Below are 25,363 nucleotides of genomic sequence, written 5' to 3'. Positions count from 1 at the left end.
CCTGGCCAGTATGTCATTTCTCCTAGTTGCACATGCCCTGTTGGACCATCTTCACAGGATAGTCTACCCTGGTATGAGGTGTGGTATTTGTGAGACCCTGAAGCCTTATAGGCGAGATCATTGTGACTTGTGGGATAGATGAGAGTTAAGTGTTTTCTGCACTTGAGGTCACATTAATGACCTAGATAAGCTTAGGAAGGTGTCAGAGACATTTTATATTGTTAATAAATGTGCTACCATTGTTGCTTGATCCCTTAAAACACGTCACAAATTTACTAAAGTCAGATGGAGGAGCACTTGACATTCAAAATATGGTAGGTTTATGGAATCGAAAGTCTGTTTTCAGAGTGACATTTTCTGTGGCAAAGGAAACTTCAGTCTTATTAGTAGTTTTAATATGAATGTATGTGTGATGACTACTATTAACGTGTATCTTATATGTGCAGGGCACGGAGTGAGAGGTTGAACATTAATCTTGATAGACGCTCTCATCCCTTAGCCTCATAGCAACCCTGCAAGATGTGTTTTCTAATCTCCCTTTGACATACAGGAATACAAAAACTCAGTGATGAAATTCCTTGCCTAGAGTCAAGCATTGCTCAAATGTAGGTCCTTTCAGAGTCTAAAGTCTGCATTTTCCACTGAAGTGAGTTTTTTCTCCTCATGTTCCTGGGATCCCGTAGTTGGTTTGTCTCTTTCTCACTCTCCATCTTTGTCTCTCATCTGTGGTGTGAGAACAAGTTAAAATTTTGAACCCTCAAAAACATTTGAGATAAATTTTTCTTACCAGGGTGGTACTGAAATTACCAGGGTCCAACTGATCTAACCCAGTTCACTTTCTAGCAAGAGCCAGGTATTGCTTTTGGCTGAGCAAGAGGATCACGTTGGAAATGACTTATCCTTGAATTTGTACACAACATAAATGGTAATATGACATTTGGAACTCTGAATACAATATCAATATTTCATCTCTTCTGGCAAATAATTATTAATAGTATTCTGCTGGGAATTTTAATAGCCAGAGTAAATCATCAGAGGCAGCGAAACATCCTGATTTTGTTACGAATCTCTGATTTGCATGACTTGGGATCATGTCATGATGAGGTTCTACTTGCACACAGCTTTATGGACATTGAATTTAAAATATCAGTACCTCAACAAACATTAGCCCTTCTCTCATATAATGATGCTTTGTAACTGGTGTGTTCTAGTTCGTGGCCACTGGATGTCACTGTCGTTCCCCAGATGGAGCCCTCTGGGTTTCTAATCAGCGTGAGGATTGGGGAGGGAGGGAGTGGGGCGGGGGCAGAAACTTCAGTTTTAAGTCCTCTGGAACTTAATGGGATCCATGTTTATCTTGCTCCCATTTTGATTCCTAATTGAAGCCATGGTATGAAGCAGCGGCAATTAACACAATACCTCCAGCGCATACCTATAGACTCCTCGGGAAGAGGAATTAATTGTATTTTAGTGTCATTGCTGGGGACAGCTGAGAGTTCCATTGTGAATATCATCGTGAAGTGGCTTTAATAAGCAAAATGAATGACTGGAGGCTTTTAATGAAACCGTTTTTATGTGTGCAGCTATACCCACGTGATCTCTTTAAGACAGAAGCGGTGCACAGCCGTGCCAAGGAAACGCTTCACGGCTTTGAAGTGGCTCCTTCACTTTTTTCCTTTTCTTTTTCTTTCTTTCTTTCTTTCTTTCTTTCTTTCTTTCTTTCTTTCTTTCTTTCTTTCTTTCTTTTTTTTTTTTTTACAACAGAGGCACAAGTGTTTTTCCTATTGTCTGGACCTTCAGTGCTGTCTGTAACCTCCCAGCCATCAGAGTTGCGACCACCCTTATCACCAGCACAAATAATCGTGAAGCTGTAGGATATGTGGCATTGGGCTTCCTTCTCTACTTAAACTGACCTGAGCTTCGAGGACGCACGGTGTCCTGGTGGCACACTAAGGCTGGTGGCATAAAATATGAACCTGTGAAGAGTGCTTATAACTAAATCTGCCTCCTGGTGCGACTGATTTTTCCTTCTTAGTGTCTCTATAGCCTGAGTTTGGGTCTTATCATTTCTCTCCTCAGGGATTATTTTAGCCTTGTAACTGGTCCCCTTGCCTCCGGTCATATCAAGGTTATCCATGGGAATGCAGACCTGATTCTTCATGCGTTAGGGTCCGAGGTCCTTTGCAGGGCTTGTAGCACCTGTGACCTGCCTACCCCTCCTATCTCCAGTCTTGTGTCTCCCCTCTTCCTCCTCTAAGTTTATACATGAAAGAAGTGCCTGTAGTTGCCTGCATACACTACAGTTTCTACGCCTTGGTTTCCTTGCTCATGCCATTAGGATTCTCAGTGAGTTCTTTCTCACCCATCTTTACCTGGCTATGCCTTTTCCAAGGCTTACTTGGAATTTTAGTCAAAAATGGTAGCAAGGTACAACTGCTAGCCATTTCCTAAAAATATTATGAAAACCCTCAACTGTCGAAGCTGACAGCCAGCTAACGTAGTGCCACAGTCTTAGAGGAGAGAGAGAGAGAGAAGCAACTGGAGGCACCCCATGCTCAACCTTATGAAGGAGAGTCGCCCCTTCCATCGGAGAGCAGGTAGGCAGACAGATCTGTCTCTTGTAGGTTCCAAGCAGCTGTTCCTTGAGACAATTAGGATACTTGCTGGCACCACCATTTCTAATACATCCTTTGGGAAATTGCAAATCCTGAAAATAACAGAAGCACCGGGAGTCAGTGATGAGGTGTGTCCTGGGAGGGGATGTTTCCGCAAGTACATGCTAGACTGGGGTGTGGAAAACAAGTGATTTGGCCAAGAAATAGATATAAGGCTGTTCAAGCAGGATTATTTACAATATTAATTAGAAAAATAAAACCTAATGATATAATAATAGTGGGATGTAATAAATTACATACATCCATGGGATATAAGTTATGCAGCTTTTGATCACGTTTTTGGAGTTCTTCCTTTGAAGACTGATGTGGACAGATACAAGATTTTAAAGCTGATTGATTGAAGGTATATATATAAACATATATACAATGTTTCCTAAGTTTTGTGGAAAATATATACAAATACATTCATATAGACCCAGAGAAAAAATAAGAAGGGAATATACTGAAATGTTAAGTCCTAATTCCTGATTGATAGATTTAAAGATGGATTGTGATTGTCCGCTGTTCATGGTTTTCAAATTTCCAATAATGGAAATGTATTATTTTAGAAATCAGAAAAAAGGAAGCAAATGCAATTTTAAAAACTTAAGAGATTTTTAAAGACTTAGACGTCTTCCTGAAGCTCCATGTTGGGCCAAGTACCCATCTTCTGAGCTGTTGTTAACATTTTCTGCAACTATCTTAATAGTGATCATATTATTAAAACTAGACAGTAATTCCATGAGAGATGGAAATCTGTGTATACTTTTTTGTAATCCGGGGTCTAGGACAAATAAATGGTTTTTGAACTAAACTGTACCAAACTGTAAGGTACTTATATTGAGCAGTTCAAAGGATGCATTACAATGTACATAGAAGGAAGAGACTGGGAAAAGAAGCCAAAGAAGCAACATGCCATACCTAGATGGAAATTTGCTCTCAGTCTTTAAAGGATGCATTAGGTAACTTAGGATTTATGGAAGGGGTTTCTAAACTCTTTGAGTATTTATCAATCAGCTTGAGGTGATGTGTATGCAAATACTTTGCGGAAAAGTAAGGATTTCTATGAATACAAGTTGTGATCGGTGAGTCTGAGTTAATATGAAGACTACTTCAGTTTGTTGAAGAATGATCTGCAACGCCTTTACACCCATCAAGCTAAAGTGTCAAGATTTTCCTATTAATTGCACTTAGGGAGCTGAATATGGTGCTAACAATTTTTCCAGGTGAGCTCGCTGGTATTAGATAGTTTTCTTAGGTTAAGGAATCTTTCAGAATTGAGCCCTATTTTTATCCTTTGCTTCTCCAGTTTTTGTTTTGCTTGGTCAGAGGCTGTTCATTTTTATCTGAAAATAAGATTGACAAAATGTATGTAGTTTCTGCCTCGCCCAGAGAAGTACAAGGACCATTTGTCTCCTGGAGTTTCCTGTAACAAAGGTATACAAAGAATTGTTTTCTGGGCGAATTAGAGGTAAAAGCCACTTTTGTTTCTTCTCTTATCAAGTGATGAGAAGAGTAGGGACTCAGGTTTCTATTTAAGCCCCACGCTGTACTTTCAGTAGATTCAGCGAAGAAATCCAGGCAGAAGGTCACAGGTGAACACTTTCCATTCTGGGAGGATTGAGGGTTTTTCAAAGACTTTGAAGTGAAATCAACAGTTTCAGAAGAAACTTCTTTCCTCTTTTCTCCTTCTCTCTCTCTCTCTTTTTTTTTTTTTTTAAGAAAAAGTTTCTGGAAATTAAACAGAAAACAGAATTACATGTAATTATTATTTGGTCATATTTCACTGCATTGCTATGACACTTCACGCTGGTCTGTCAGAAACAAAGATAAAACTTCAAGTGACATGATAAAACTTTTAGTTTTAAGAAAGCTTTTCTTTACTCCTTTGGAGGGTTTTCCCCCTTTTTTCTCCTTTTTGGATACGGTTTTGAAGTGATTTAGGAGGGCTTCTCTCCTCTTTTTCTGCCTACATAGAAGTGGCATACAGTCGTTGTCATTCACTTTCCAATGCCTGACAAATACTGCAGAATGTTTTCTACGTAGACTTGTCTCTGTAAAGTTTTGATAGTATATTTTAATATAGTATTTTATGAAGTCTTAAAAATAAGGTCTTTAAAAGAATCATGATGAATTTCTGAGAAAGGTACCTAGGGTCATTTATCACATGGTAATCCAGAAAGTATTTGAACTCATTCTGGGTGACAGTTCTTAGTATCATTGTTTTTGAGTATTGCAGCAGAGAGCCCCCAGTTACAGAATTAATTTGTTTCTTTTTGACGTTTAAAACATGTATTATAAGTTACTTAGTAGGATCATTAGTTGGTTAATATCCACTTGGTTTTAGAATGACACTGAAGAGGAAGAATCAATAGAAAGTTAATTAGAAGCCGTCTAGACTAGTATTTTTTTTGTTTTTCCCCCATTCTCATGTCTCGGTGATGATGTCCCAGGCCTAGCCTAAGCAAAACAAAGCTGGTCTTCAGCAACTTTTCATCTCCCTTTACGCATTCTTCTTTTCCTCTCTAAGTTATCCGTCTAGGCATCTTCTATCTTCATGTTGAACTCTTCCCTATTAAGGTCTGTATTTAGTTAGTTACCTTTAAAAAAAGAAACCAGGGGGCGCCTGTGTGGCTCAGTCGTTAAACGTCTGTCTTAGGCTCAGGTCATGATCCCAGGGTCCTGGGATCGAGCCCCGCATCGGGCTCCCTGCTTGGCGGGGAGCCTGCTTCTCCCTCTCCCCGTTTGTGTTCCCTCTCTCACTGTCTCTCTCTCTGTCAAATAAATAAATAAAATCTTAAAAAAAAAAAAAAAAGAAAGAAAGAAACCAGGAATTTTCTGCAAGACGTGATTAACTGATAATCAATCATGCCTTTTAGGGTTATTTGGATTATTGTAACATTAATCCTTTAATATAATGAGACTTAATTGGGGGATAGTATATGACAGTACATCCAAATTGGGATAGTAATGTATACATTTGATAAGATTATTAATATAATATAATTTTGAAAAGCCAGATTCTGTGATAAGGAAGTTGTAGCTCCATTACCACAGGAGTATATGAGGCGAGAACCTGCAGCTGCATCTGATCCTCTGGACTTTGCTCTTTTACTTCCTTATATGTTATCTGAATTTTCACTAGAATATCCAGAAATCATCTTTGAAGGAATGAAAAATATGTCTTCTGCTTTCTCACATACTCTAGTTAGTCTAGCTTTCTTTGAAGAAATTTTTCTCCTTAAGATTACCAGGATATTTTCCCCATGCTAGTTATGTGTTATTTAGACATTCAGTACTACATTCTGTGAAATTTTCTGTGAATATTGTACATTATCTTTCCTTTCTAGATTGCTGTGCTGGGATTTGTTTGCATGTAGACTGCCGCTTGGTTGGTGATCACAGAAGTGCTTTTCATTATACATTTGTCCTAACTGTTCAAATACAGCTTGGTTTTTCTGCCCTTTTTTGTTTTATTTCCTTTTTTGGTGCAGCCCAAATTCAAGTGATTTATGTTACTTTCATTTGAGATTAAGATTGATATGATTTGAAATACTGCCCATTATTTTTGTTCCCCTTACACTCAAAATGTGGTTGTTTATTTTCACTTAATTAGCAAATATTTATTGAACACATTTCAAAATAAAAGAATTTGAAGCAGTTGAAACGTAAGAGCTGCAGGAACATGAGAGAGGATTTTAGTTGATATGGAAAGAATGAGCAGGATATAAATAGGCTCGGCAGAGGCAGCAGGGGATGCCCCTCCAGTGGGAGCTGGGGGGGAGGCAGAGGCTGCAGGGGATGCCCCTCCAGTGGGAGCTGTGGGGGAGGCAGAGGCTGCAGGGGATGCCCCTCCAGTGGGAGCTGTGGGGGAGGCAGAGGCTGCAGGGGATGCCCCTCCAGTGGGAGCTGTTGGGGGGGGAGGCAGAGGCTGCAGGGGATGCCCCTCCAGTGGGAGCTGTGGGGGAGGCAGAGGCTGCAGGGGATGCCCCTCCAGTGGGAGCTGTGGGGGGAGACAGAGGCGGCAGGGGATGCCCCTCCAGTGGGAGCTGTTGGGGGGGGAGGCAGAGGCAGCAGGGGATGCCCCTCCAGTGGGAGCTGTGGGGGAGGCAGAGGCTGCAGGGGATGCCCCTTCAGTGGGAGCTGTGGTGGGGGGGGAGGCAGAGGCAGCAGGGGATGCCCCTCCAGTGGGAGCTGTGGGGGAGGCAGAGGCGGCAGGGGATGCCCCTCCAGTGGGAGCTGTGGGGGGAGGCAGAGGCTGCAGGGGATGCCCCTCCAGTGGGAGCTGTGGGGGGGGGGGAGGCAGAGGCAGCAGGGGATGCCCCTCCAGTGGGAGCTGTGGTGGGGGGGAGGCAGAGGCAGCAGGGGATGCCCCTCCAGTGGGAGCTGTGGGGGAGGCAGAGGTGGCAGGGGATGCCCCTCCAGTGGGAGCTGTGGGGGAGGCAGAGGCAGCAGGGGATGCCCCTCCAGTGGGAGCTGTGGGGGGAGACAGAGGTGGCAGGGGATGCCTCTCCAGTGGGAGCTGTCGCTGGGGGGAGGTAGAGGCAGCAGGGGATGCCCCTCCAATGGGAGCTCTAGGGGGGGAGGCAGAGGCTGCAGGGGATGCCCCTCCAGTGGGAGCTGTGGGGGAGGCAGAGGCTGCAGGGGATGCCCCTCCAGTGGGATCTGTGGGGGGAGACAGAGGCGGCAGGGGATGCCCCTCCAGTGGGAGCTGTGGGGGGAGACAGAGGTGGCAGGGGATGCCTCTCCAGTGGGAGCTGTCGCTGGGGGGAGGCAGAGGCAGCAGGGGATGCCCCTCCAATGGGAGCTCTAGGGGGGGAGGCAGAGGCTGCAGGGGATGCCCCTCCAGTGGGAGCTGTGGGGGAGGCAGAGGCTGCAGGGGATGCCCCTCCAGTGGGATCTGTGGGGGGAGACAGAGGCGGCAGGGGATGCCCCTCCAGTGGGAGCTGTGGGGGGAGACAGAGGTGGCAGGGGATGCCTCTCCAGTGGGAGCTGTCGCTGGGGGGAGGCAGAGGCAGCAGGGGATGCCCCTCCAATGGGAGCTCTAGGGGGGGAGGCAGAGGCTGCAGGGGATGCCCCTCCAGTGGGAGCTGTGGGGGAGGCAGAGGCTGCAGGGGATGCCCCTCCAGTGGGATCTGTGGGGGGAGGCAGAGGCAGCAGGGGATGCCCCTCCAGTGGGATCTGTGGGGGGAGGCAGAGGCAGCAGGGGATGCCCCTCCAATGGGAGCTCTAGGGGGGAGGCAGAGGCTGCAGGGGATGCCCCTCCAGTGGGAGCTGTGGGGGAGGCAGAGGCTGCAGGGGATGCCCCTCCAGTGGGATCTGTGGGGGGAGACAGAGGCGGCAGGGGATGCCTCTCCAGTGGGAGCTGTTGGGGGGGGGAGGCAGAGGCGGCAGGGGATGCCCCTCCAGTGGGAGCTCTGCGGGGGAAGGCAGAGGCAGTGCTTGCAGACGAACAGCATCGACGTGGGATCAGACATGCGGATGCTGTTCAAATCTGAGATGTTCGCTCTTCTGAACTTCAGGTTCCTTTTCTGTAAGATGGAACTATAACTTGCTCATTAGACAGTGTTATTGCTTTACCACAGACCTGGTGGCTTCAAACAACAGAAATGTAATCTGTAGCAGTTCTGGAGGTGAGAAGTCCAAAATTTAGGTCACTGGGCTGCACTCAAGATGACGGCAGGCTCTTTCTGGGGCTTTAGAAGGACTCCATTCCTTGCCTCTTCCAGCTTCTGGTGGTTACCGTCATTCCTGGGTTGTGTCCGAGTCACTTGAGTCTCTCTCTGTGGTCACATTGCCCTTTCCTCTTCTGTCTGGGTCACATCTCTTTCTGTCTCTGTCTTATAAAGGTCCTTGTAATTGGATTTAGAGCCTACCTGGATAATTCAGGATAATCTCTTCTCTCAGTATCTTTAAGTTAATGACACCTGCAAAGACTTTGCCATATAAGGCAACATTTATAGGTTCCAGATGTCTTTGGGGCCATTATTTAGCCTACTGAAAATATTATAAGAATTAAAGCACACCTCGGTGGTTCAGTGGGTTAAGTGTCTGCCTTCGGATCCTAGGATTCTGGGATCGAGCCCCACATCAGGCTCCTTGCTCAGTGGGGAGCCTGCTTCTCCCTCTGCCCCTCCCCCTCTCGTGCTCTCTTTCTCAAATAAATAAAATCTTTAAAAATATTATAAGAATCAAATATAGCAATGAAAAAGGTCTCAGATGGAGACTTGCAGAGATGTAACTACTTTTATTTCAATAACTTAAATAATTTTTGATTCTCATTCTCTTGCCTTATTGACAGCAGATAGTTTAATCTTCTATTACTTGTTTTTTTATGGATTCTTCTCGGTGTTGTTGGGGTAAATAATAAATTCAGGTTTTATAAATGAGTTACATACAGGTTTAAATATTCTCAATTGAAGGTTTAGACCTACTTTCACTTCTGCAACATGCTGGTGAGGCATTAAGTCCCAGGACGGGTGTTTGCCTAACCCTTGTCCAGCCCATGTTCTGGAAACTCTTGTTCCTCTCAAATTTATTTGAGTACCACAAAGCCACTTAAAGTTCATGCTCTTCTCTTAGCTCTTCCATGTTCCTGATGGGGATGTGGTACTGTTGCCGTGCTCTTTCTCCATAATGGGATGCTATGGACTCATCTGCCTCGATGTTGCCCTCAGTTATGGCTTCTCCATCATGCTAGATGTAGGGTTTCTACTGGAAGCTGGATGTCTCCTAAGGCTATCCTCTGGTTTGAGCCACATAGCATCATTAAACTTATCTGGTGTTTTATCACCATCAACTCGTCACCCTGAAAGCATTCTCATTCTGGAAGGGGATAGGATACAGTGTCTCTTGGGCCTACACTGTCCATTTTTTCTAGCTCAATCTCTATTCCATCTTTTCCTCCACCAACCTCTTAACTGCAGCAACTTTCTCAGAAGACAGAAGGTGGGTCCCTATATAAGGCAATCAAGGATTGGCTAGGCATGATTCTCCCCAAGCACTTATATCTGTCAGAGATTGATAAAGTCTATTGTGAAGCTCAAAAGTAAATAAAATGCATTTCTGTAATTTTTTTTTCTCTCTGCATAGCATATCTTGAGGGCAGAACATAGGATTCTTTAGTGGTAGAGAGAGGTAATGGGTACAAAGAAACACAGGTTGGTAAAACAAGCAAACATCTTGCTTACTGCCTTGAAATTGTCTTCCTCTGCAGTTAAAAAAAATGTGGATATCATGCTTAGGATATAGTATGTTGAATGTGAAACTATGTTTCATAAGCCTGAAAATACCAGCTGGTTTGTGTGAGAAGTAGACAAAAGTAAGAATAGAGAGATTGTCAGGGAGGTGACTTGCTGCTGGATATCTCAGTAACCGTTTACTCTCCCCAACCCACTTCTCTTACAGTTTTTCTTTTTTTTTTTTTCCTCTATTTATTTATTTCTTTTGATGTAGTGTTCCATGATTCATTATTTGTGTATAACACCCAGTGCTCCATTCAATACGTGCCCTCTTTAATACCCATCACCAGGCTAACCCATCCACCCACCCCTGTCCCCTCTAGAACCCTCAGTTTGTTTCTCAGAGTCCATAGTCTCTCATGGTTCGTCTCCCCCTCCAATGTCCCCCCCTTTATTTTTCCCTTCCTACTATCTTCTTCTTTTTTTTCTTTTTTAACATATAATGTATTATTTGTTTCAGAGGTTACAGGTCTGTGATTCATCAGTCTTACACAATTCACAGCGCTCACCATAGCACATACCCTCCCCAATGTCTGTCACCCACCACCCCATCCCTCCCATGCCCCACCACTCCAGCAACCCTGTTTGTTTCCTGAGATTAAGAATTCTCTTACAGTTTTTCAAACTCATTAATAGTAGCACAATCCTTCCAACAGCTTGGGTGGAGAACTTGGTGTCTCCCTTAACTACCCTCTCTCTTCCTCTTCGTGTCCGATTGGTCAGCAGATCCTGTTGGCCCCACCTTCAGAGTATATCCAGATTCTGCCTGCTTCCTACATTTCCACTGCTACTGCTCTAATCCAAGCCATGTCATCTCTCCTCTCATTAATTGCAATATTCTACCAAATGGTCTTCCTGCTTCCACCCTTTTACCTTTTAAAATCAGTTCTCCACAGCCAGTGTGATCGGATGAAAATATAAATCAGTTCGTGTTATTTCTCTGTTCAAAATGACTTCTCATCTGACTCCAAGGAAATGCCAGAACCTCACTATGAACTGAAGGGCTTTCTCCAGTCCTCCCAGCTCATCACCATTGCTTCTCTAACCTCTCCTAGTACTTGCCCCTTTGCTCACTCAGCTTCGGCCACATTAACCTCCTTGTGGTACTTCAAACATAGAGCCTTGCTCTTGCCTCAGAGGCTTTGTTCTTGTTCTTCCTGTTGGGATCTGCTTGGCTCACGCCCCCTTCTCCTTTGGGTCTTTGTTCAAACATTACCTTCTCAACGAGACCTATTCTGGCAAGCTGTTGAAAATGAATTCTTTTCCCCTACGGCCTCCTCTCTCCCTGTGCCCTGCTCTGTTTTTCTTTGTTGTGTTTATCACTGCCTATTAAGATTTACATTTTATTTATAGTCCATGTCTTCCCATTAGAGTGAAAGCTCCCTGAGGCAGTGACTTCTGACTGTTTTATGCACTACAAAATTCCAAGCCCCAGGATGAATGTCTGACACATGGTAGGCCTTCAGTAAATATTTGTCGAATGGATGAATGATTAGTATAACTGCCAGACTACATGGATGTATCCCACAGCAAGTTGGGAGTAGAAAGTATTTTGAGCAAGGGTCACATTGACACACATGTTCTATGAGGTTTGCTCTGGTATCAATGTTCAGGTTGGATTGGAAGAAAGAGAAACTAGAAGTTTGGAGATTAGTTAAGAAAAAGTGAAGGTCTAAATTGGAATTGTGACAATGTGAGGGGTTGTTGAGAGACATTTGGAGGGAAAATCCCTGGTATCTGGGTATAGTGGAAGTGGAGCATAGAGGAGTGGCTATAAAGATGCAATGGAGATAGGAGAATTTAGGAAAAAGCAGTTTGAGAGAGAAAAGGGAAGATGACTTTGTTTTCAGGTTTATTTTTCATTTTGATAAAATGGACATAACTCAGAATTTACCAGTTTTAAGGGTATAATTCATTGGCATTATGTACATTCATACTGTTGTACAACCATCACCACTACCCATCTCCAGAACATCTTTATCTTCTCATAGTGAAACTCTGAGCCCATTAAACAATAACTCCTTGCTCCCCAGTCCCTGCAACCCCCATTCTACTTTCTGTCTCTACGAATTTGTCTATTCCAGGTATCACATATAAAAGGAATCCTACAATATCGGTTCTTATGTCTTCTTATTTTACATATGATATCTTTAAGGTCCATCTGTGTTGTAGCATGTGTCAGAATTTCATTCCTTTTTAAGGCTAAATATTCCATTGTATGTGTGTCCTACATGTTGTTTGTCCATTCATCTTGATGGTGGACACTAGGTGTTTCTACCTGTCATGAATAATGCTACTATGAACATTGGTATACAAACATCTGTTCTAGTCTCTGCTTTCGTTTCTTTTGGTTATATGCTCAGGATTGGCATTGCTGGAATTGTTTAATATTTTGGGGGAACCACCATACTGACTTTGGATTTAGACAAACTGTTTGAGGTGGTGGAAAGTCTAACAGTTGGGACTAGAGCATGAGTAAAATCAACTGTAGCCAGCGATTTCATCTCAAGGAACTCAACAGACGGGATGGCTGAAGGAGAGTGAATTAGCTTAAGAAAGGGAAAGAAAAGATTTTAGCTAAGGATTGCATCTTAGGAGGGAGGAGGAGCTATGCGAGCTCGTCAATGAGACAGAAAAAGAGCAATTGGAGTTAGAAACAGAACCCAGAGTGTTGATGCACACTTAGCTCAAACTCATCCATATTCATTGAGAACTCTTTCAGATGAATAAGCTTCTATTTAAGTATGACATTACTTTCAAGGGTTCGGGTGTTGTAAGTCACAGATCACTACTGAGTGTTGAATGTTTGAGACACAGATACTTTTCAAAAAGGTCCTAGAAGTACCTAAAAAAAGCAGAGGATTTCTATATTCCTTAGTTGGCTGTTCTTCACTTCCTGTTTTGCATTAGTAATTTCACAGTAACTTTTCTTTAACCTTTTATTGAAATATGATATACCTTAAGAAAAGTGAACAAGCCATATGTGGACAACTCAGTGAACTCTCAGATGTTGCATAAACTTGGATATCCAATACCCAGAACAAAACAGTATCTCCCACACCCAGTTGTTCCCCTCATGCCCCTGCTCCCTCACCCACTCTCCCCATTATCTTGATTTCTAACACCATAGATTTATTTTACCTGTGTTGAACTTTATGTAAGTGTAAGCGTGTAGTATGTACTCTTTGTGCCTGACTTCTTTCATTTAATATCATGTTTGTGAAATTCACCCATACAGTTGTGTGTTGTTGTAGTATGTATTCCACTACTTATTACACTGTTTACACTATTCATTCATTCTTGTGTTGATTGGCATTTGGGTAGTTTCCAGTTTGGGGCTATTATGAATAGCACTACTATGGACATCAAGTTTCTTATTAAAATGGGAACTTTGCATGTTATGTTCCCCTCTGTAAAGTTGTTTTTGCTTATTTCATTTAAGTACCTTTCCTCCCAAGCGCCTTTCTAGACTACCTAAAATATATTTGCCTGAACATTAGTTTTGAAAGGATAAAGTGCCACAAGATATTAGGTTTCTTCAAAATTGTATGTTCTTGCATAAAAATTTTTCCTTTTAAAGCATTTAATTTTTCTGAACTATCCAGACTATGTATCTTAAATGCATTTTGAACCTGTCAAAATTTTTCATCTCTTAATGGGGTGAATTGTTCCACTTTGAGGCAAATATTTTAATTTTGGCATCATGACGAATTGGAGAAAAAAGAATAGCTCCCTCATCCTTAATGCAGATTTATTATCAAACTTAATTATAATTTACATAGCGATAAAAGGAATTGGCAGTTAGCAAAAAGTGCATTGTGATATTTTGTCATTTTTCTCCTCAGGTTACAGTCTGCTTTGGTATAAAAAAATCAACATTACTAATTCAAAATTGCTATAATAGTATCAATCTGGCTATTCTAGACTTGAGTTGAAATTTGCTATATTTAATAAAGATACATACATAATATGATTTATAAATTTGTATGGGTACATGTGTCCATATATATTTCTTTCTACCTACATGTTTGTCTGTCTTTTCTCTCTATTCATTTGTCCATCCATCCATCCATCCATCTATCCATCATTCTGTTGACATACTCACGGAAACATTCCTTACAGAAAGAACAATGGAAGACCATGAGCTGGTGATTGAAGTGCTATCTAACTGGGGAATGGAAGAAGAAAATAAACTATACTTTAGAAAAAATTATGCCAAATATGAATTCTTTAAAAACCCAATGGTAAGTGAAATCCCCATTAATAGTTATGGGAAATAAATGAATTCATTAAATGTTATTTTACTTTATGTGAAGAAAAGAGTCACCATAAATCAAGTACAATTCTCTATTCGGTAAATTGTAGGTAAAAATTCTGTTCCGTGAACATCATAGTTACATTTCTTCGTACTCTAACAATGATTAGTTAGCATTATCACAGAAATTCAGATTAACCATTTTGGGGAGCTATTTCTTCTTTTTCTTTTTTTTTTAAAATTTCTTCTTGTCTATTTTTTTTAATTCTTTTTTTTTTTATTATGTTATGTGATAGACATTGGGGGGGTATGTGCTATGGTGAGCACTGTGAATTGTGTAAGACTGTTGAATCACAGAACTTTTTCTTGCTTTTTAAGAAAAAGAAGATAGATACATTTAATTTGGGGAATCAATTATTAGATATCCTTAAGCAGCTCCAAAATATTATAGTTTAACACTTTTCATAGAATTTAGGAAATTTAAGTAAGAAAATTTCTAAAGTAAAAACAGATTGATGATTGTTGGGAGTGCTATAGCTTAGCCAAAAATTTCAGATTGACATGAATCTTGCTGTTCCAAAATATTTTTTCAGTGCAGTAATGACTGAGCTAAGTAGAAATGAGTTAAAGACCAGAGCATTATCTAATAAATACTACTTTCATGATAGTTCTCTTTAAAAGAAAAGAAATATGTGTCACATTCTAGTGAAGATCTAGGGATCTGGAAAAGTCAGAATAGCCTCTGGGCTCGTTATTTTAAATTGTTTTTGTCTCTGCAGCTGTAGCATATTTTTACATGAAGTTTTGGATAATTGGATTGAAATGATCCTTTATGAAAAATATATGATACATACTATAATAGAATATTTTCAAACCCTGAAAGACCTCTTACGTTCTCTTTTATTTGAACCTATTAATAAAAACATAATGGGATGACCTTTGACAAAGAAAATAAAAGAGTCCTAATAAAAATCAAATAGAATTAGAATTTGAAGGGAAACTATTTTCTTGTTGTTAATCTTTGTTAAAAGCAAGAATTTAAAAGTATAGTTAAAGGCATATGGTTTTAGTGCTTGTTTTTGGTTATATTTTATTATTATTATTATTTGAACAAGGCTGTACACTCATTTTGTAGACCTAGAGCTGTGGTTCTCAACTGGGGGCGATTTGATAATGTCTGGAGACATTTTTGCTTGTCATTCCGGGGGTGGAGGGACAGGGGGGCTGCTAGTAGATAGAGGCCAGGAATGCTGTAACTAATACTGACCACAGTATTAGACCAAATGGTAATAGAACCGTCGTAAAACCCCATCCTTGGAGGAAGTATAGTAGTCTATATTTTCCCAAACGTGTCTGATCATAAAAATTACCTGGGGGAGGAGAGAGGACCCAGACCTACTGAATCAGACACTCCAGGAACCAGGCTTGGGAATTCCTATTTTAAACAACTGCCCTAGGTGAATTTTATGATTGAACGACATTGAAAAGGACCTGACTTTTAGTCCTGGCCCTACAAGTCCTGGTTCCTTTACGTGTGGCTATGACCTTGGGTATACCCCTTACTTCTAGGATCCTTGACTTTGTGACATGGAGTCGATGGTCCTTTATCACCTGCCAGAGTGCCCACAGGGCTCAGGGAAGACATAGGGGAACAAGCACGCTGTCATCCTGAGGGCAGTGTTTTGAACTTGACGAATGTGGCGCTCTCTGCATCCGCATTATCTGAGGGTGCTTGCTAATTTTGGGGCCCTACTCCTACCTTCTCATTAAGATACCTGAACGTAGAGTCCAGGGATTGGCATTTTGAGAAGGACTTTAGGTGAATTTTCAACACACTGATTTAAAGAACTTTTGCTCGAGCTTACTGTATTGGTCATAATTGAATCTTTTCTAACATGGCTTTTGAAATAATATAACCTGTATCTTTTCGTCAGTATTTTTTTCCAGAGCATATGGTGTCTTTTGCAACTGAAACCAATGGTGAAATATCCCCCACACAGATTTTGCAGGTAAAATATATTTCCATTAAAGTATGTAAGTAACAGTGTAATAAAGGGAAGCTTTAAGGTCCATATTTTTACATGCCCAGATTTTGAAATGTTATACCTCGATGGATGAATTTTTGCTGGAGGTGAACCTGAAAGAAAAGAAAGAATAGGGAAGAAAAGAACAAAACCTGAAAAAAGAAGTCCCTAAATCAGGAAAGGCTCCTAACACCAGTATTCTTTCTAGTTTTGGCCAATTGTCAAAGGATTTTCAGTGTTTAAAAAATGTGTTCAAAAAATGTGTATCATGAAAGGAAACTTGGAGAATTTTGCTCTGTGATGTGTTTAAAGACTATGTTAGCCTTTTTGAAAAATCAAAATCCCCAGTAAGTTGTAGACATTTTGCTAACAGATATTTAGTATTAACCTTTATAACAAATGCTCCCAATCCTATTTGTGATAAAATATTTAGCAACTAAGTGAAAGGAGAAAAAAAGATATAAAAAATATATATTTTGTACATTGACGTGTCATTAGCTATGTTGGATACTTGAGCAGAATTCTGAAATGTCTTAGCTGAATTAAGAATACTAGTTATTTAATTAAAAATCACCTTAGTTTTGCATCTTTGGGGCTCATTCTTTCCAAACTGGCAGTGGCTTTATGTGATCATTTTTAAAAGATATTTTCATTACAATAAAAGGATGATTTTCATTATTTTATTTTTTGTAGATCAGTAGATTTCACATCAGAAGCTCCGCAGTTGTTAACAGGTTAATGTTCAGCAATGTCTTTATAATGGTTACTGTTTGATCTAAGCCTGCGGATATGGTCATACCCATTCAGTATTCTCTGATCTTTAAAGAAGACAGCTTTTAATATTTCCTATATAGATACTACTTTAAATATATGGGTATTTAAACATATAGGTAAATACATCGGGTGGTACGGATCTGTTTTCTATGGGCTTTTTAATAGGTTATATTTCATTTTTGCTCTTCATAATATTTTAGCAATATGATTAGTCTCAAGAGATTTTCCTAAAAGTGTCTTCTGTGCTACCGGGTTTCGCAGATACCCCATCAGAATACTAGGCTGAATGGCAGGGGCAGCAGCAGCTGTGCGTGAGGACCCCCCGGCTCCCAGGCCCTCTCAGTGCCTCACCACTGGATTGTGACAGGGTGGTGGGTTGGAGTTTTTATTGCACCTCCTTCCCCCAGTTCTCCTCTAATATAGTTATATTACTTTAATGTGAAATTACAAAAACAAGAAAAATCATAGCTTTGGAATCAGATATCCCTGCATGTGCCTCTGACCTTTTCTCTCCACTGAGGCAATGTTTCCACTTTTTAAAATGTTTCTTCTCTTTCTAGTATGACCTCTGTGACTCCCTTTTTAAAATTTAATTGGTTTGGTTTAATAACTTGGAAAGCACTCAAACTAAAAAACCTACTTGCCTGTTTTGCATGTCAATTAATTAACTGTGGCTCATTACGTTAAAAAAATTTTAATAATTTACTTAAAAACATACATATCTCTTCTCAGCATTTCCCTGAGTAGCCTTTTAAAATATGTCACATCATTTTAGGTAGTAATTTCTCTTACTTTCAGTTTTTCCATTTTGCATTTGTTTATTCATAGGGATTTCTGTTTTCTTCTTTTAATGAGATGCTAATGCATTTCCACTGTCTTATTAAGGATGCTGAGTACAACCACTCATACAGAGCTATTCCTTTTCATTCTCATTTTCCTGACCAGCACATGCCTACTGTCTCAGTTCATTATTACTTTGTAACAAACTATTCCAAACCTTAATGGCTTAAGTACCCACTCACATTTTGCCAGCAATTTTGTGGGTCAGGAATTCGGAGAGGGTTTAGCTGGGTGGGTCATCTCTGAGGCACATTGACTCTCTGGGGGTTGAGGATCCCCTTTTAAGATGGCTTTTCACTATGTGTCCCTGCTACCCCTGGACCTCTCTTCTCTCCACATGGGGTCTCCATCCTCACGGGCTTTAATAGTGCATTGGCCTTCTCACAGCAGAGCTGTCTCAGGGTAGTCACATTTCTTATGGGACCGCTAGCTTCCAGGAGTTAACTAGTGGAGGCCATCAGGCTAGTTAAGGACTAGAACTAGAATGAGCTGACTGTCACTTCTGCCATATCCTATTGGTTAAACAGTCATAATAAGCCTTGCCCAGATTCAAAGGGGGTAGAGAAACAGACTCCAGCTCTTCATGGTTAGGTGGCAAGGTCACCTTGCAGAAGAGTATGTGGGATGGGAGATAGTGTTGCGGTTCTTTTGGAAAACACAAGGTGCCATAGCCACCCCCCACTGAGCCCCACAGAGGACAAAGAAAAGATTGTTTGCTTTACCTCATCAAGGAGGTGAACTCGGCTCAACTTTCTTCTTTTTTTTTTTTTTTTTAAAGATTTTTTATTTATTTATTTGCGAGAGAGAATGAGACAGAGAGAGAGAGAGCATGAGAGGGGAGAGGATCAGAGGGAGAAGCAGACTCCCTGCTGAGCAGGGAGCCTGATGCGGGACTCGATTCCGGGACTCCAGGATCATGACCTGAGCCAAAGGCAGTCACTTAACCAACTGAGCCACCCAGGCGCCCCGTCGGCTCAACTTTCTAAACAATTGAATAATTGAAGTCAAGATCATGGTCTTTTACTTATACTGTAATGAAGTTGATAAGTGCCCAGGGAAAATCATAGAAAAGGATGAAAAGTATCAGGACTTAACTCTTAGATGAAATCTAGCTTTCCAAATAGACATTCAAATAACTTATCATTTTGGTGTTTGGCTAAGTCCTGACCGCTTAGAATGTATATTTTGTGAACAGATTTTCATTTGGAACTTGCCTCCGGTTATCGAAAGACTGATTTATTTTCTGTTGTATTTATATTGCCATGCCTGTAATGATACGTTTAAGTGGTATTGACACTGTTAGAGTTTACATGTCTATATTTGAAATCTTAGGTTACTATAAGGCTACAGTGTTATCGATTCAGAAACAGCATGAGGATGTCTAACTTTTCTTGCAGATGTTTCTGAGTTCAAGCACATACCCTGAAATCCATGGCTTCTTACATGCAAAAGAGCAGGGAAAGAAGTCCTGGAAAAAGATTTACTTCCTTCTAAGAAGATCTGGTTTATATTTTTCTACTAAAGGGACATCAAAGGTAATTGAAATGTCCATGATGTGTTATGAATTATAAGTGAAAGTGGGTTTTACTTTGTTTTTATTAGTATATTACTGGATATCAAGAGTTGGTACATTGATTTTAGATCCCAAACATTTGCCATAATCTGTTTAAAAACTGACTATTCAGCTTTGTTCCCCACTAATTTCAACATACATCCTGTGATAGAATCTATAGACGCTCTTATTTCGGGACCACATACTGTGCTCATTTCTTCTCCACTCCGAATTCACCTCCTCTTCCTTACCCTCGGTTGCAGATTGTGAGGTCTGGCACATGGTCTCCTCTTTTACCCCAGGTCATCCTGCTGATCTTGCCCGCTTCTGAACTCCTGTTTTTGCTGATGCAGTTAGTAACACTCAGCTGAGTCTGTAATTGCTCTTTAATTCCTTTGTGTGTGTGGTAGTTTTATCTCCTTAGCTAGATTATACATTCCTTAAAGGGAGTTAGTTATATTATGACCAGGGGTGGATGCATGCGTTCATTTGTGTGCTGGAGTGCATATACTTGTGCATACAGTCACATAGACACACTTGTGCAGATGCTCCCACACACCATCACTCGCCCATGTCATTCCCACCGTGCTCAGCACCGTGTTGTCTGTGTGTCTGTGTGGTCTAGTGTGTCAACTACGCCGTGTTTTATAAGTGCTGACGTTTTATGCAAAGCATTGATCTCTTTCAAGTAAAACTACTTTTGAGAGTTTTCATGGGTGGCTATTTTAATTCTGTTTTCATGCATCTGTTGTTGTCAAACAACATTGTTAATTCTTTGTGGGTAATCTGTCATTTTTCTCTGGAGGTTTTTCAAATATTATGATAATCATTGGTGTTCAGTAATTTCCCTGACCATATTTCTAGGTGCATTCAAATGTATTCTGATACATCTTACTCGATTCTCAACATATGCGTTCAATCTGCAAATTTCTCTTTTTCTTTTATGCTGGAAATGTTCATCCATTATTTATTGCTCCCTCTCATTATGTGATCCTTTCAATTTCTGTAGGCTTTTCTGTCTTGGCTAGTCGTGGCTCCAGGCACCCCTTTGCTTGTGACGACCTCCCTCCAGGCTTTCTGTCTTTACATGGCCTTCTCTTTCTCTGTCTCTTAAAAGGACACTTGTCATTGGATTTAGGGCCCACCCAGATAATCTGAGATGGTCTCATCTTGAGATTCTTAACTTAATTACATCTGCAAAGACCCTTTTTCCAAATCAGGTGGTATTCACAGTTTCTTGGGATGGGGGCAGGGATATATTTGGGAGTCACTCAATTCACTGTAGAAAGCCAGTGAAATATTTTGAGCAAGAGAGTGAGATGATCAAGTTGTAAGATTACTATGGCCATAGGGAGCTTAAAAAAATCAGGTGGGTAGAGGGAGAGAGAGAAAAAAGGCAATGAGGGGAAGGGAGCAAAGGAGGCAGGGAGTGGGGGGACAGAGAGAGAGAGAGAGATTGACTAGAGGCACAGATGCTAATTAGATGGTCATTCAGTAATCCAGAGTGGAGGTGATGGGATTTAACCTAGGATGAGCAGTGGAGGGGGAAGAAAGGGATGGATAGAAGATTAAATGTCAACTGGCCAAGTTTTGTTGACTGATTGATGTGAAAGGAGAGGAAGCATTTTATGTTCCTAGAGAAAGAAATAAGAAATAGGCAATGATTTAATACAGTAAACAGGAATAGGAGATTTGCTATCACATTATCTTAGAAGTAGGATAATGATCTTAGTTGTAGATATATTGTGTTAAGGGTGAAGCATCCAAATGGAAATGCCCAGAATACAGTTAATGACAGCGACCAGATATTCTGGTGATAGGGAGCCACAAGGAGTGACAGTTGACTCCTCCAAACTTTCCTCAGCTTCCCCTCATACACAGTTTTCCTTCGTTGCTGTTCACATGTGTTCATGTCACATGTGTGTGTCTCCTTGAAGTGTAAGTGATGGAACAGGGCTCTACTAATTTATTATCACATTCCCTTACAGAAATGTTTTGTTTTTTAAGTATGTATCATTTGACGAGTAGTATTCAACTAATTTTTCTTGAACGTTTAAACTAGTTTTCAAATTTTTCTGTCAGGACTAATGTTAGGATAAATAATTACCTATTTCTGTAATTAAGGTTTTAGACTTTCTCTAGTCTAAATTTTAGTGAGATTGCTCTTTTCCCTGTATTCCTAAGTATAAAATTACATATGAAGGTGTTTTTTAAATAAATACATATCTTTTATAGTTTTAACATCAGAGAAAAGTGGCTCCTACATCCAGTAATCATGTTGATCCTACTCTTTCCAATGAACCTTCCCTGGAAGATATGATAATGTTTCTTTAATTCCTAAATTCTTATTTCTTCAACACGTTTCTCATTAAAATCAACTGCCCATTATATTTTTACTTCAGCCTTCACCTCCTTTCCCTGCCCACCCGTTATACAAAAGACAGCTCCTTATTCCTTCTACTGGATCCACGCTTTTATCCTTGCAATGGTCTTCCCCTTGGCCAGGCAGAATTACAAGCATCAAACTTCTATTCTCAGTCCATATCTTAGCTCTTTTCAACATAGTGTCTGACTTAGCTATACTTCAGTACGTAATATTCTTCTCTCTAGCCTGTGTCTAATGAGCTCATGTTCCACAGTCTATACATGAAAATGATTTTCAGTTTCCCCTCAAAAAAAAAAAAAAAAAAGAAATACAAGGTATTAGGTAACCTCAAGGATTATGACCTTGATATAAATTATGCATGTTATCTAATGTCTGATATGACATTTCTGCCTGGGAAAGAGACCATTTCCTGTCCTTTTTCTGTGAGAAGGTCTTGATTTATTGTACTTTCTGAAGATGTGGGCTGCATGGGAGTTAGTTAACCACTGCTACAAGCCTTGGAGATGTGGCTCTGACTTTTATTTACAGAGAAACGTCTAAGTACGCCTTTCTCCCACTCTCCCCTTGTATACACACATGCGTGCGTAGCCTTTGCTGACCATGCCAGCCCAGGCTTTTAGTCTTACAGTATCATAAGCCTTGCTCTGTCTGCACTAATGGAGCAAAAATCAGTCAAGAGATGAGATTCATCATGCCTTCTAGAGTTTCTCAAGCTGCCTTTTCTTCTTACATCCAGAGGACTCAGCTACATTGACTTCTACAGTGTCAGTGGACAGGGCTGGTTTTATCTTTTCTTCATAGGAATCAGACATTTTTACTAGCAAATCAGTTTCTATCAAAAAATAGTTTTAAAGGCCATGACAGTAAGAGTACCTTTCTCCTTCCTCTTCCCTTGTTCCAAGGGCCCTAGGCTGGGTCTCTTTCAACAGTTTTCTTTTCTGCCTTATTCTCCCATGGAGATGGGAACTGTAGTCATTCATTAGATCAAAATGCCTAAGAACAGTGACACACAGAGGACAGTGACATACACAGAAACTCTCGCTCTTCCGATCATCAGGGATGGAATAGCCCGCTGGTAAATGACTGAAATTTTTTTGGATTTGGATTTGAATGGGTTGCTCAAATTGCTGAATGTTCTGGGTTTTCTGTCTTTTCGGTTTTGTTTTGTTTTAGAGCACTGCTTCTCAATTTTCAGTGCCTATGAATCACCTGGGATCTTGTTAAAATGCAGATTTTGATTCAGTAGGTCTGTGGTGGGGCCACAGATTTTTGCATTTCTAATAAGCTCCCAGGTGATGTCTGTGCTCCTGGTCGGGGACCACACTACTAGTAGCAAGGTTCTAAAGAACAAATGCATTTTGGTCGGTTTTGATTATACAACCAACCCCAGAATTAAGCACTTCTCCAAGTTATTAAATCACAGAATAATATGACCCAGTGATTTCCCATGGCCAGCTTTAAATCTCATGGATCTCCCAGAGAAGAAACAGCTGTTCATGATTCCACTTTACCTTGAAAACCAGACACATTCCACTGCCAGGTAATTTCCCGGAACTCATCTGTACAGGCCTCCTTGTTTTCGTACGGAAGGTAGTGACGCCGCCTATTTCATTGCCGGCTGTGGTGTCCTGGGCGGTGCCCACGTGTGAGCGGGGACCTTTGCTAAACAAAGCCGGAGTCCTCGTCTCTTTCTTCTTTTTCTTCTCTGACTGCTGTGGAAGCTCAAACCACCCTTCTTGTCTTTGCTGAACTACCATTATTTGAAACCTGGACCAGGAAAACATTTTCAAAAGCCATTCTTTGCTGCCTTCTCTCCCTGAGATTCCTGAAATGGTGGTTAAAGAGAAAAATTTTAAAATAGGAAGATAAAAATTTTTGCATATATTGGCAGTTAAATGATAAACCACTTTTCAAATAATATTGTATCAAGCTCCTGGTTCTTGACGGATATAGTAACTTCATTTTTCTTCCCTTTTTGTTTCTGTGCCATTGTTTGGAATAATTTTTTGCCAAGGTAGAAATTGTGTAATATAATAGAAATACAAAAGAGATTGTGCAAAAGTATGGATTCATTTCAACACTCACATCTGTATCTTTTTAAAGGAACCCCGGCATTTGCAGTTTTTCAGCGAATTTGGCAATAGTGATATTTATGTGTCCCTGGCAGGCAAAAAAAAACACGGAGCACCGACTAACTATGGATTCTGCTTTAAGGTACAGGCTTAATATTTTGATAGATGAATAAAGCAAGCCTCAGCCTTTTAGGTAAGCTTGGGTTTCTTTTAATTTCTTTTAAAAAAGAGACAGCTTTCTCTTATATATAGGAGAATTTTAGTGGCTTTTATTTCAACAGGTGTTACCTTCAAGATATGCATTAACGATAAACAATGTGCTGTGGCCTTCTAGCCTAACAAAGCGGGAGGGCCCCGAGACCTGAAAATGCTCTGTGCAGAAGAAGAGCAGAGTAGGACGTGCTGGGTGACTGCGATTAGATTGCTTAAGGTAATCTCACTGCGGGCGTGAATTTCTATTAATGCTGTGAGTGCCATCAAAGTTTGAAAATGTCTGTATTTCAAAATGCGAAGACTCACTATAAGTCCATGTATCCAAATGTATGTATTTTTTTTTTTAATCTGAAAGATAAACATTAGTAGAGTGGAAGAGCCTAAATGCATTTATCTTGTGCATGTAGAGTAAGTATTCCATTTTTAGAAATGCTCTGAATTTTATTTTTTTCAAGTTATTACATATTATAGCTAGTATAACTCATTAAAACTTCTATACCTGACTCAGTCTACATTTTTAAGATACTGCGATCAATCCAACATGACGTGTATTTTAAAATGTGCGCACCTAGCTATGCTTAGTGCAGTTGTTTTACATTTCGTTTAAGTGTTGTATAAATTGCTTTCTAGTTTACTTCAAATTATTATGCAAATTTTACTGTAATATACTATTAAAACATCAACCTTTGTGTTAAGTAGAAATTACAACTTAAGTAAGCATAGTTTACTGGGGAGCATGTTGAAGGGAGTAAGAATGTTCTAAAAGTTACGTGGGGAAGAAAGACATAGAATGATTTCTTCTAGAACGTACAGAAAACACATTTAATTTCAAAACTTGTATGTTAGTAAATTTAACTCAACTTCATAATTATAAAAATTATCAACCATTTCCCTTTGAAGAAGTGCAGAATAATCAGAATCAGAATTATTAGTTGTCATACCAGGTTGGGAAGATCGTTTTAGTTTTTATTATTTTAATTTATTTAATTGAGGTGAAATTCACATAACATAAAATAACTGAATTAACTATTTTAATCAGCTGTGCTAATATGATGAGCATATTATTAGCTGTGTTCATTTTAACTGTGTGAACAATACAGTGCCATTTAGTTCATTCAGAATGTCGTGCACCCACCCCCTCTAGCTAGCTTTTAGCTCCAAAACATTTTTATCACATCAAAAGAAAACTGCATACCCATTAAGCAGTTACTTCCAGCCCCTGGCAACCATCCATATCTGTGTCTGTCTGTATAGGATTTCCCTATTTTTAAATGGCTTAAAGGAAGCTTTTGGATTAACTCTGAAATTTGCTTTCTTTTGCTGTTATAGCAGATAGCCATTGTAGTTACCTT

The 25,363-nt window shown here is 40.3% G+C and overlaps 1 protein-coding gene across 4 annotated transcripts in view; it reads left to right on the top strand.

Annotated features, from left to right (window-relative positions):
- GRB14 (growth factor receptor bound protein 14) overlaps positions 1–25,363 on the top strand; it is a 113,259-nt gene that overhangs the window by 74,301 nt on the left and 13,595 nt on the right. For all 4 annotated transcript variants that reach the window (XM_036071235.2, XM_036071207.2, XM_036071266.2 and 1 more), the window contains 5 exons: positions 14,018–14,139; positions 16,085–16,159; positions 19,186–19,323; positions 23,830–23,940; positions 24,133–24,228. In XM_036071235.2, the coding sequence (XP_035927128.1) occupies positions 14,018–14,139; positions 16,085–16,159; positions 19,186–19,323; positions 23,830–23,940; positions 24,133–24,228 (542 nt within the window). The remainder of the gene's footprint in view (positions 1–14,017; positions 14,140–16,084; positions 16,160–19,185; positions 19,324–23,829; positions 23,941–24,132; positions 24,229–25,363) is intronic.

Source organism: Halichoerus grypus, chromosome 4 (genome assembly GCF_964656455.1).
Source record: "Halichoerus grypus chromosome 4, mHalGry1.hap1.1, whole genome shotgun sequence".
Classification (NCBI taxonomy): Eukaryota; Metazoa; Chordata; class Mammalia; order Carnivora; family Phocidae; genus Halichoerus; species Halichoerus grypus.
The sequence above is the reverse complement of the archived record's forward strand: the minus strand, read 5'-3'. Positions and strand labels throughout refer to the sequence as shown.